This window comes from Musca vetustissima, unplaced genomic scaffold, assembly GCF_032173495.1.
Source record: "Musca vetustissima isolate MV318-11 ecotype Yass unplaced genomic scaffold, APGP_CSIRO_Mvet_v1 utg61680, whole genome shotgun sequence".
NCBI classification, from domain to species: domain Eukaryota; kingdom Metazoa; phylum Arthropoda; class Insecta; order Diptera; family Muscidae; genus Musca; species Musca vetustissima.
The window spans coordinates 162,016-175,589 of record NW_026882624.1 but is presented as its reverse complement, the minus strand read 5'-3'; the positions used below and the strand labels follow the sequence as shown (position 1 = coordinate 175,589).

The 13,574-nt window shown below is 32.7% G+C and overlaps 2 protein-coding genes across 2 annotated transcripts in view; both read left to right on the top strand.

Moving 5' to 3' along the window:
- Positions 1 to 1,835: 1,835 nt before the first annotated feature.
- On the top strand, positions 1,836 to 3,095 carry LOC133329175 (short-chain specific acyl-CoA dehydrogenase, mitochondrial). The gene is given in 2 exon segments (XM_061537668.1): positions 1,836 to 2,053; positions 2,121 to 3,095. Coding segments are annotated over 2 exon segments (1,122 nt in total). The 5' UTR covers positions 1,836 to 1,905; the 3' UTR covers position 3,095.
- Positions 3,096 to 6,553: 3,458 nt separating this feature from the next.
- The window catches only part of LOC133329178 (short-chain specific acyl-CoA dehydrogenase, mitochondrial-like), a 155,267-nt gene continuing 148,246 nt past the window's right edge, over positions 6,554 to 13,574 (top strand). Inside the window, exons 1-2 of the mRNA XM_061537672.1 lie at positions 6,554 to 6,716; positions 6,796 to 7,768. Coding sequence (XP_061393656.1) covers positions 6,569 to 6,716; positions 6,796 to 7,766 — 1,119 coding nt within the window. The 5' untranslated portion in view covers positions 6,554 to 6,568 and the 3' untranslated portion in view covers positions 7,767 to 7,768. The remainder of the gene's footprint in view (positions 6,717 to 6,795; positions 7,769 to 13,574) is intronic.

The following is a 13,574-nucleotide window of genomic DNA, read 5'->3' as shown; positions in this document are numbered from 1 at the left end:
TATATAATTGTGTTTGGAGTTTGAAGATCCTAGTTCCCGTGTGTGCTCTTCCGTGATTTTAGGCAAGCTGTTTTGTTGTTGTCATCATTAAAAAAAATTGTGTGGAAGTTTAATGGATAAAATTAAATTGGATGAATGCAAAAATTAACAATAATAAAAAAAAAAAATGGCGACCTCAAAACGCCATAAAAATGTATCCCAAGTTAATATGGGGCTGGAATAGGTTCCAACCTAAACAACTGTGAATTGGTAGAACTGATAGGAATGTTTGGTTTAAGTCTCCAGATATATGTTATCATATGTCATTAAGAGATATGGCGTATAAAGCATAGAAGTGTAGAAAATTGGAGAATTTATTGTAGAGTACATAATAGAGCCAAGAAGGTTATTGGGAGACTTAAAGCCGTAGCCCACAGAGATATGTTTGCCAATAAAAAACAAAAGATTTATGGGTGATTTTGAATAAGAGTGGAATATAAGAGAATGACAATGAAGTGGATAATGTAGATGTTGATCGACTGAATTTTGATTTTGTGTCTAATCAATCTGTTGATCCATTTGAGGTTTCGTGTGTTCCTGAGGGTGTTTATGATGGGTTTTCCTAATGTTGATTTTGTTGAAATTGGATTGTAGATGCGTTCAGTAAGATTAAGTCTTAAGCTGTAGGGTATAATGGTTTTCAGCTTAAGTTTCTGAAACTTGTGTTTCTTTTATTGAAACGTCATTTGTTGCATGTTGTAAATACCATTATACAAGTGTCTGTTTTTCCTATGGTTTGGAAGATAGCGAAAATTGTGCCTATACGTAAAAGTAATGATGCATGTAATAGAGTATAGACCGATATCGATAATGCCAATACTCTCAAAAATGGTTCAGCATGTTTTGAAAGAGCAAATTCTTGCGTATGTTAACCAGCGATCATTAAAGGGCTAAGCAGAATGCTCGCGTTGAGCCATCCGTCGCGTTATATGTTATCGAAAATACAACAAGGAAACGATAACACAAACGCATATCGTTTCCTTGTGTTTGTTGTATTTTCGATAAAATATAACGCGACGGATGGCTCAACGCGAGCATTTTGTTACCATGAAAATTGAGTTGATCATAAATTATTGGCCCTTGTGGATTTTTAAAGAATACTAGACAAAAATTCTATGTGGATTTAGTCATATTGTGTTCCACACAAAATTTTCTCTATAGAGAAAATAATGTGTTCCACCAAAATTTTCTCTCTATAGAAAATATTATGTTCCACACAAAATGTTCCTATTGGAAACTAATTTTGTTTTTATTTTGGTTATTGCTTTACAAATTTAGTGGATCACATAATTTTTTTTTTAATAGAAAATTTTGTGGATCTCATTGTTTACTTGTGGATTATAAATACATAAATCTATTTTTTCTTCTTATCGACCATAATAAGCGAACAAGATATAGAACATCTCAACACACGATTTCAATATTTTAATCAGATATAATTTATCAGCATAGTCTGTCCGTCAGTCGATCCATCCACCTTATCTGCGAACACTACTCGACTATAGAAAATGGATTATTTTTGTCTACTGTGGGCTGTTAATTAAAATCAGTATGTATGTACATACATGTGTGGAAATTTTCCTTAATTAAGAATGGTTATTATGCTGCTTATCATTTAATTGACACATTCGGTAAAAAAATAAACTCAACAATGAAGATGTTATGGAATGATAGTCGCTATAGATCCAATAGTTGTCTAGTCTCTAAAGTAAATATTGCCCAACACATTACATTCCAATAATATTTTTTATCATTTAATAATAATCTCTTATTCTTTTTTCTTTCACAGGTCTTCGTCGCCCATTACAGCAACAAATATGTAGCCGAAACATTGCCTGCCTCTCGGCCTTGCCCGAAACCCATCAAATGTTGCAAAAAACCTGTCGTGATTTTGCCAATTCCGAATTGGTACCCAATGCGGCCAAATGTGATCGTGAACATTTGTATCCCGAACAACAAATTAAGAAAATGGGTGAATTGGGTCTAATGGCTGTGGCCATACCCGAGGAATTGGGTAATGTCAATTACACATTTTTTAAAATTCTACAAATAATTTTAATATTTTTTCTCTATTTTTATAGGCGGTACTGGTCTCGATTACATGGCCTATGCCATTGCCATGGAAGAAATCTCAAGAGGCTGTGCCTCGGCCGGTGTCATTATGTCTGTCAACAACTCCCTGTATTTAGGACCAATCGATAACTTCGGCAATGCCAAACAAAAGGAACAATTCATTACCCCATACACAACTGGTGATATTGTCGGCTGTTTTGCTTTGTCCGAACCCGGTAATGGTTCTGATGCTGGTGCCGCCTCCACCACAGCCGTTGACAAGGGCGATCACTACGTTCTAAATGGCACAAAAGCTTGGATTACCAACGCCTACGAGGCCAAGGCAGCTGTTGTTTTCGCCACCACCGATAAATCCCTGAAACACAAAGGCATTTCCGCCTTCATTGTACCCAAAGATACCAAAGGTTTCTCGTTGGGCAAAAAAGAAGATTAGCTGGGTATACGCGGCTCGTCCACCTGTCAATTGATTTTCGAAGATTGTGTCATCCCCAAGGAGAACATTTTGGGCAAACCTGGTTATGGTTTTAAAATTGCCATGAAAACCTTGGATGCCGGTCGTATTGGTATTGCCAGTCAGGCTTTGGGTATTGCCCAAGCTTCGTTGGAACTCGCTGTAGATTACTCGCAAAAGAGAATTGCTTTCGGTAAACCCATTTCCAAATTGCAAGCCATTCAACAGAAAATTGCCGATATGGCTTTGAGAGTGGAATCGGCTCGTTTGTTGACATGGCGTGCTGCTTGGTTGAAGGACAACGACAAGCCATACACCAAAGAGGCTGCTATGGCCAAGTTGGCTGCCTCTGAAGCTGCCACTTTCTGCAGTCATCAATGTATTCAGGTATTGGGTGGTATGGGTTATGTCAGCGACATGGCCGCTGAACGTTATTATCGTGATGCTCGTATTACGGAAATCTATGAAGGTACCTCGGAGGTGCAACGTTTGGTAACAGCTGGTGCCATACTTAAAGAATATGCTGCCTAAAAAAGAAGGAGGAGGAGAAGAACAAGTAGTAATTCAAAATATCTGTCGATGTGCCTCATTGTGCAACAAATTGATGTTCCGTGAAATCATTGTAATTTTTTTTAAGGAGAACCCAGCGATTTTCAAATGCATTTATAAATGGATCTATCACCGAAAATTTATATTTTTTATTAGATTGTAAGATCAAAACAAATTGTAATTGTAAATAAATTTTTAAGATTGTTTTAAAAAATGTCGTCTTATAATATTCAATTGCCAAGCAAAATTTAGTAGCAAAAAAAATTTTAACAGAAAGAACGATAAACATTTGCAATAAAACAAATCGTTTATTAGAAAATTGTACCTATAATAATATTTCTTGAAGAAAACATTATCTAAAATTATATTTTTTATAGCAATTTTTATCGATAACAATGTTTTCCATATAGAAAATTGTCAATAACATTGGTCTGTTCCCGTACTGCAAGAATTTACAAATGTTTACTATTGTAAATGAAAAATTGTTATCGAAGTAAACATTTTACATTATTGCAGGTTCTGGAACGGACCAAGAATTTTCAATTAAAAACCTTGTCGATAACAATGGTTTTTCTATATAAAAAATGATCAAAAATTTTGTCAGTAAATAAATATTTGATTGGAAATGTTATCGAAAAGAATGTTTTCTATATACAAATGTATTTTTGATGGAAAATGTTATCGATGATATAATTTTCAACTACAAAAATTGTCCATATCTATAGTTTTGATAGGAAATGTTATCCATAACAATGTTTTCTATATCAATAGTTGTTGATAACTATATTTTCGAATGAAAATGTTGGTGAAAACAAAAATTTACAATGGAAACTCTTATCGAAAATTATATTTTTTTATAGAAAATATTATAGATTAACATGTTCTCTTCATAAATAGTTGTTGATAACTTTATATTAAATGAAAAATTATGTCGATAATATTATCTTCAACAGAAAACCTTTTCGATAACAATATTTTTGAACGAAAATTTTATCGATAACAATGTTCTCCACATAAAAAGTTGTTGATAACATTATATTCGATGAAAAATGTTGTCGATAATATTATCTTCAGTGGAAGACCTTGTCGATAATTATATTTATGATAGAAAATTTTATCGATAACAATGTCTCTATATACAAATTGTCGATAAAATTATATTCGATGGAAAATGTCGTCGATAATATTATCTTCAATAGAAAAACCTTGTCGATAACTATAGTTTTTATAGAAAATTTTATCGATAACAATTAGTTTTTGAGAGTTATCTATAACTGTAGTTTTTATGGAAACTACAACCATAATTTTGTAGAAAATTTTATCGATAACAATTTTACTTACATAAAAAGTTGTCTATAACTCTGGTTTTTTGATGGAAAATTTTTTCGATAACTATATTATCGATGGCAAATTTTGTCGATAATATAATTTTCAAAAGATAACCTTGTCGATAACTGTATTTTTGATAAAAAAATGTAATCGATTACACTGTTTTCAATAAAAAAGACTTCGATAACTATATTTTCGAAAGAAAATGCTGGCGAAAGCCTAATGTTCAGTGAAAAAAACTTTGTCAATAAATATATTATTGTTGGCAAATTAATCGATAACAATCTTAACTATATAAAAAGTTGTCTATAACTGTATTATTGATTGATAAAATATGTCGATAACAACATTTTCTATATCAAAAGTTTTCGATAACTATATTTTAGATGGAACATATTTTCGATAACATAATTTTCAATAGAACACCGATAACCATATTTTTTAAAGATATTACATCGAATTGATAACAAAAGTTTCTGTAGAAAATAATTTCAATGTTATATTTTACTCTTGAATATTAAACAAAATATATATCGATAATATTTTCTATCTTTAAAAAATACCCAATCGACTAATTTATGTTTCCACAATTGATCAATATTTCAATGTAAGTGGCAACTCCAAGCCTTTGATCATGTTAATTTCTTTTATGTTAATGTTAACCATTGTCGAAAGTCGACCTATATATCCCTAAATCTGTGTTATCAAACACACTGAAGATCGCTAAACCAATAGCTTGGAACTTTAATTGAAATTAAACATTAAATACGAAAAATATATAAAATGTTGAACCTTTTTAAAACATCTACAACTGTTGGTAAGTTTTAAATACAATTAAAATATTAAATTATGCTTTTTATAGTATAAAAATACAAAGTTCAGATGCTTGACATTAACATTGAAGAAATGAAATGTAAACACTTTGTATGGTGACCACACACGAACGCATATACACACATTTAAACATATTTACCATTTGCATAATTCTGGCAAACAAAAAAACACATTAATATTCAATAGATAAGTTAATTAAATGTAGCGATAAGAATTCGTTCTATAATTAGTTTAAAAAAATTTTGTTTTTGCTATTTCAAAAAATAAAAAAAGGATTTGTTAGGTATATTGTTTAACATTAAAAAAATATAACAAAGCGTCAGTTACATTGCCGTTACACTCCAAATTTTATAATTAGATGTTGCATTTTTCAATAGAGATTGTTGTTAACGATATGTGCACATGATTTTATATAGAATTTTCTATATAAAAAATTGTTATCAATATTATTTTCTATAGAAAATATTATTATCGCCTGCCTACATTTGCAATAGAAATTGTTATCGACAAAATTTCCAGTTAAAAATTTTGTTATCGACAATATTTTCAACTAAAAATTATGTTATCGACAATATTTTCAACTAAAAATTATGTTATCGACAATTTTTTAAAGAAAAAATTGTTATCGGCAACTTTTTCTATAGAAAAGATTGTTATCGACAGCTTTTTCTATAGAAAAGATTGTTATCGACAACTTTTTCTATTGAAAAGATTGTTATCGACAATTTTTTCTATATAAAATACAGTTAAAAAATAAAATATTGTTATCGACAATTTTCTTCTATATAAACATTTTCTATAGAAAATATTGTTATCGACAACATTTTCTATAGAAAATATTGTTATCGACAACTCTTTCTATATAAAATATTGTAATCGACAACTCTTTCTATATAAAATATTGTAATCACAACTCTTTCTATATAAAATATTGTTATCGACTAATTTTTCTACAGAAAATATTGCTATCGACTGCATTCTAAAGAAAACATTCTTATCGACAATTTTTTCTATATGAAACGTTGTTATCGACAACTTTTTGTACTGAAAATATTGTTATCGACAACTTTTTCTATTGAAAGCACTGTTATTGAGAGCATTTTCTATAACAAGTAATGTTATCGGAAATATTCGCTCTTTAAAAAAACTTGTTATCGACATGATTTTCAAATGTATGCTATTTCTTTAAACCTTTTCCATTCTTCAACAGGTCTTCGTCTTCAACGCCAGGCCGTGCAGCATTTGAAATCCCGCCACATTGCCTGCTTATCTGCCCTGCCGGAAACCTATCAAATGCTGCAGAAGACTTGTCGTGATTTTGCCGATGCCGAATTGGTGCCAGTTGCCGGTAAAATTGATAGGGAACGTTTGTATCCCGAAGAGCAGATTAAAAAAATGGGTGAATTGGGTGTTATGTCCGTTGCCGTGCCAGAGGAATTTGGTATGTCTATAATAACATAAAATGCCTCCAATTTGAATTAATTGGGATTTGTGTGTGTGTGTGTTTTTTTAATTTGTAGGTGGTCCCGGCTTAGATTATCTAGCATATGCCATTGCTATGGAAGAAATTTCAAGAGGTTCCGCCTCTGCTGGTGTTATTATGGCGGTAAATAATCTTTATTTGGGTTCGGTTATGGCCTTTGGCAGCAACGAACAAAAACACAAATATGTTACACCCTATACAACGGGTGAGAAGATCGCCTGCTTTCAATTATCCGAGCCCGGTAATGGTTCAGATGCTGGAGCAGCTACAACCACTGCCGTTGACAAGGGTGATCATTATGTGCTGAATGGTACTAAAGCTTGGATTACTAATGCCTATCAGGCTTCTGTGGCTGTGGTATTTGCCACCACCGATAAGTCACTCAAACATAAAGGCATTACAGCCTTCTTTGTACCAATGGATAGCGCGGGTATTGCCCGTGGAAAGAAGGAGGATAAAATGGGTATGGGTGGTTCATCGACAAGTCAGGTGATTTTTGAAGATGTCATTGTGCCGAAAGAGAATATATTGGGTGGTTTAGGTTCCGGCTTTAAAATTGCCATGAAATGTTTAGATGGTGGACGTATTGGTATTGCGGGACAATCTTTGGGTATTGCTCAAGCCGCTTTGGAATTAGCTGTGGACTATTCGCAAAAGAGAATTGCCTTTGGTAAACCCATCTCAAAATTGCAAGCTATACAACAAAAAATTGCCGATATGGCTTTGCGGGTGGAATCGGCTCGTTTGCTGACATGGCGTGCGGCTTGGTTAAAGGATAACGGTAAACCATATACCAAAGAAGCTTCGATGGCTAAATTAGCTGCATCGGAGACGGCCACCTATTGTAGTCATCAGTGTATTCAGGTTTTGGGCGGCATGGGTTATGTAAGCGATATGCCAGCTGAACGTTATTATCGTGATGCGCGTGTCACCGAAATCTATGAGGGTACATCGGAAATTCAGCGTTTGGTTATTGCCGGGCAAATTTTAAAGGAATATGCGGCATAAAAGTGTTTAGAATGAGGTATGTTTCCGCACTGCAATAATATACTACTTTTTTCGATATCATAAAGGAAAAATAAGTAGATTGGTGCAGTGTTGGAACATACCAAATGAAAAGAGTTTTATATTTTGACTGACCCTGTGAAATAATGTGCATTTAATATTTTCGAAACTATAAATCTGAATATTTGTACTTTCTTATATTTTTGGATAATTTTAATGTGTTTTTTTTTTTAGATTTTATGCTGTGTAACTAATATGTATTTGTTTTTTTTTTTCAATTTTTAAATGGTGTTGTATATAACAAATTAAAAATATATAAATAAATTATCTTGATAAATATAAGCTTCCGTAAAGCTGAACTTTTTACCGGAAATTCTTCAATCTAGGGCGGATCTTGTCATATAACTGTCTTATCAACCGATGACCCTTCTAGTTTAATTTTAAAGTCGCAAGTTAAGCGATCCCCACATATAGCAGATGTTGCCATGATATATACATTTTTTAATCAGTATTTGAATCGCTTTAAATTGATACCCATATTGCCTTAGTTAATTTTTCAAAAACAAGGGTCCTAGTACAACTTTTAGATCCATATTCCATAAAGAATTGACTTCTTCGATCAGATTATATTATATTTTTTGTAGTCAGTAATCGATATTGTTTATTTCACAGGTATTTTATTAGTTTTTTTGTTGTTGTTTTTACCAAAATATACCACGTATTTGAAAGTCCTGTATATGGCCTTTTGTCAGATTCAGAAAAATAAAATTTGAATTTCAAAACCAATCAAACGCGATAAACATCAACGGAAACATTGTTTCGCAGAAGAACAAAACCTCAACGTTATCACATTTCAGTGGTTTGCAACGGCGTCATCATTCTCCGGTGAATGACGTTTTTTTCGATTGTGTTTCATTTCGATTACTCCAAAAGTCAGTCGTCGTCGTCCTGCTAAAGAATAATGAAGAGTGTAAAAAATTGCATACAACCGTAGAAAAATGAAATAAGTGCCGAAAATGTGAATTAGAAAAATCCAAGGAATAAATTGCATTTCATCACTACCATTTATAAATATTCCATAAAAAGAAAATAAGGAGTGTAGTGTTGAAATTATTAATCTAAAGAAAATAGCAAAATACAAAACGAAAAAAGTAAAGAAACCAATCAACATTTTTTTCGTTTCGTTTCTCCATATCAATGGTAAAGGGAAAAAGGCAAAAAGAAATAGAAACAAAAAAAAAATAAAACATAAAAAGTGTAACAAAAAATATATAAAAGGAGAAGAAACCAAAAAAAAGTAATTATAAAAGTCTATAACAGAGAGAGTGCGAGCAGGCAGTGCAAGTGTACAACACAGAGAGAGAGAGAACACCGACTTGTCAGTGAGGGAAAATAACAGAGTAAGTGAGAGCAAGCCTTCTTTATTTATTAGAGGAGAAGTAAGCCGAAAAGAAAACAACAAATTAGAAGAAAAAAAAACCGAAACAAAATCAAGCCCAGTCAAGTTAAACAAAAATCGTATCGTCGTACAAAACAACAAGCAGTTAATGATATTAAGTTTATTTTGTTATATGCTTTGTTAGTGTTCACAAGTGGGGTTATTTTTCGTGTTGATGTTTTTTTTTTTTTGAATGTGACAAACAATTTACGCGTATACCGTTCGGTTGGTGGGTGAGTTGCAAATGTCAGTTGCAAAATAGTTTTCTTCTTATAAATACAAAAAGAGTGAAATGGTGATATTGATTATCTTAATGAATAGAAAATAAAAATTTTGTGTAAAAAAAAAATAAATGTATCTATATTATATATAAATTAATGAATAAAGGTATAATTAATAAGTGTCAATAATAAATAACCAAACACAATTGGAAATGTTCCATTTATTGTCCAATGACCGGTGTGTGTGTGTGTGAATGTGATGTGTTAGCCATGTTAGGGGGGCGTCTCTACAATGTATCAAAAACAAAAAATAATAATAAAGAAAACAAAAAACAAATACCAGATTTTGATTTTTTTGTTTTGTTGATTTCATAGGCCACCATTAGAGGATTACATTTTTTGTGTGTGTGTGTTTGATTTTTTTCCTCTCCTTTTTCATGGTGCCAATTTTTATTTTTTGTGTTAACTTACATTTTGTTATGGTTTTTCGTGGCAGTTTTGTGTGGCAATTTGCCTTAGTTTTATTTTTTTACTGTGTGCTTTGCCATAATTAACTCGTTTTAAAATTGTCCGTCCATTCATGCTCGTTTATTTCTGTGTCTGGCTCCAAAATTATATCACACTTGTTTCTAATGAAATCCAGTTGCTGGGATTTTGTAATCCTTGTCTGTATTTTTTGTTTCTTTTCCAAGTAAAATCTTGTCTTATCTTGTTACAGTTTAATTTTTGTTGTTGGCAATAAAAAAGGAAACAGCAAACAAAAACAAGATTTTAGTTAGTTTTGCTGTGTGTGTGCATGTTTATGATTTCGATGACATTTGACATCTTAGTTCTTTTTCTCCGTACTCACATTCTCTTTGATAATTGCTGTTGTCATTTTTTTAAAGGGGGAAAATGCAATGCATGAGTGCTATGTGTGTGTGTGTGTGTGAGCTTGATTGTTTGATGTGTGCTTGCTTGATCAAAAGTTCATTGTTTTCTTAACCCTTGACCTACCCCATCATATTTTTTTCTTTGTTGATTATTTGAAATGCCTAGACCCCCACCACCCACTTCTTCTTCTTTGGCAGTTGGTACTTTTTTCGTTTGCCTCTTATCAAAAAAACTGAACATACACTCACACAAACGACTTTGTGTTGACAAAGTCTTGTCGTTGCTGCTGCTGTTACAACAACTACTACTCTACTACTGGGTAATTACCGTTGATGCGTGAATGAACGTGTATGTAACGCGTCAAATAACTCCATAACTCAACTTGTTAATAGTTTTTTTCTTCATTCTGTTAAACATATTTCCCTTCCAAACTAGATTCCAACTTTGTCATTCCATTATTTCAGAAAGAAACCCATTAGGCCGTAAAAATTCCACAGCTGTAAATTGAAACATGTAAGTAGGTTTCTTCCGGTTTTTTTTTTAATGGAATGTTTGTTTTAAATATATTTTTTTAGGAAGAAAATTATTTTGCAAAATAATTGTTATAACTCGTTTTTTTAGATTTTGATATGTAGGTGTGTGTGTGTGGGTGTTTCTTTCTTGGATGTACATACATATTTCTTTGCCAAATCATTAGGCTTGACTCTAGTAAAAATGATCAGATTTTTTTTAAATGTTATCCAGATATAGATATATTTTTACCCTGATTATGGCGATACATTTTTTTTCTTGGGAGACGTACCTGTTTTTTTTTTTACTAGATATTGATATGTGGATCGTGGGTGTGTGAGACGTACCTGGTTACCCGGTTATTTCGCCCAGAGGTTCTGGTATGAGGTTATACCAGGTTTTACGGATACGATTAATACAAAATGTGATAATTTTAAAGTTTATATAAATACATTTCACGTACCGGGTTACTTGACCCGAAACTTCGTGTAAAAGTACCCGGTTATACCTGCTTCTACGGATGCGATTAGTACAATATGGGTGTCATTTTAAAGTTTACAGAAATACCTTTCAGAAGAGATGGACCTTAGAACCCTACAAAATCAAGGAAACTCTTTCTCGTAGCCGATGTTGGTATCTATCCATATGTGAAAATCCCGGCAGAAGGCCGCCCAACCAAAATATATTTTATTTAAAATGAGCGTCTGTCACGTAGCCAGTGTTGGTATCTGTCTATAGGAGAGTGGATTAAAAACAAGCCGAAGAACTGAAAAAAACAACCATTCCGGTTACAGGAGAGAATTTCCTTGTTTTTGTAGGATTCTATGACTAATATCTTGTGATCCATATTTGGAAAGGAACAAATTAAAACCCGTTTTTTGACTGTATCTCCCAAACGGTTTGAGATCGCAACATTACTTGGAAAATTAGGAAATTTCATTTGTGTAATCGGGTAGTTCCGCCAAGAAAAAAATATATATTCTCACAAATATATATCGGGTAGTTCCGCTAAGAAAAAAATATATCCTCACAAATATGGTAAAAATACCTACCTCTGGAAAAAGTTTCAAAAAAAATCTGATCCGTGTTCAAACCCCGATTTTTGACTGTATCTCCCAAACGGTTTGAGATAACTTCCGAGTCAAATAACCGGGTATTTCCCCCAAGAAAAAAATATATCCCCATAATTAGTGTTAGAGAAAACTACCGAGTAAAAAAAACCGGGTAATTTCAAAAGTTGTAAAGGAATCAAATAAAAATAAATAATCTGCTAGTTCCGCCAAGAAAAAACATATATCCTCGTAAATAGGGCCAAAATTGACACCCAATGCGAATAAAAAATACCAAATTATAGCCATTTCGGTTGAAAAGATTCCAAAATACCGAATACTTGGGGTTTTACGTGATATGGGGGCTTCCCTGAAACCTGGGTCAATATTAATAATAATTTTTAGTACGGAGATTGGTTATAAGAGAACTTGACCAACATTCCCAAAATACCGAATACTCGGTGGGTACCATTATATGGGGGCTACACCAAAACATAGACCGATATATCCCATTTGCAATATCAAACATGCTAGGTATACTAGAAGTTGCTGTGCAAAATTTCAGAGCTATATCTCAAATATTGTGATCTCTAACGTAATTTCAAAAGACAGACAGGCGGACATGCGTAATTCGACATAAAATTTTATTCTGATCAAGAATATACATAGTATATCCCCCTTGTGGGATTTCTGGTAAATATTGCTGGTGACAAATTTATTATACACTCCTCCCTATGGAGGGTATACTTTTGTATACCCTCCAAAAGTCAAAACTTTGACAATTTTGTGGGGAGGCACGAGTAGTAGCGCAACGACCCGTAGCCCCTATATTCGATCTAGATGTATGCCGAATAGAAATAGAGATTTAGTGTGCATCACTAGACGCATTGACGGACGGGTATTTCTGGTTCATAGACTTTGGAACATAAAACTTCATCTGCAGACATATTTAATTATCTTCCGCATTTCAGCTTTTACTTTAAATTGAAGTGGTAATTTTGGGTGTTTATTATCCACCATCATCAACGAAATTATATTTGAAGTTTAACAACGTCTACTTGCCATCCAGCAAAATCCATTAAGCTATACAACAACATCTCCTAATCATATTTGGCTTATAAGCCAATGTTAACAATTGTCCGATTTCGAATACATACTTGAATATTTAAAAATCACAAATCACCCATGGAATTGTTCTTCAAAATAACATTACCACTTATCTGGGTTGTTATATTTTTGTGATGTGTCCCCCCTCAAGTCAATTGAAAATTAACTTATGTTTACAAGCCTATAACACATTTCCGCCATATGCGGTCATTCCTTCGCTCTTGTTTGCTAGTATGTTTGTTTATTTTTTACAATAAAAAATAAAATCTGTTTAAAAAAATAGTTTCTTTGACAATTATCAAAAGTAATTTAAGAGGAATTTGTAATTCCAATGCAGCGTAGAGTGGTGGTGGCAACATTACTTGGTGGTGTGTGCTGAGTCGGATCGGACATACAAATAGTAAAGCTCTAGTTTCTTTTACATGACAACATACATCCATGTAGACATACATGATGTGTACATTGGAACCATGTCTCTCCTCTTTTAACATTATGTTTTTTTTTTCGCATTTTTTTTCTACTTCTTCTTCATCTGCTTTGTTATTCTCTGCTGGTCTTTTTTATACCCTTCACTACACTGTGGTATGTGGTGTTAGGTCTTTGTGCATATGTT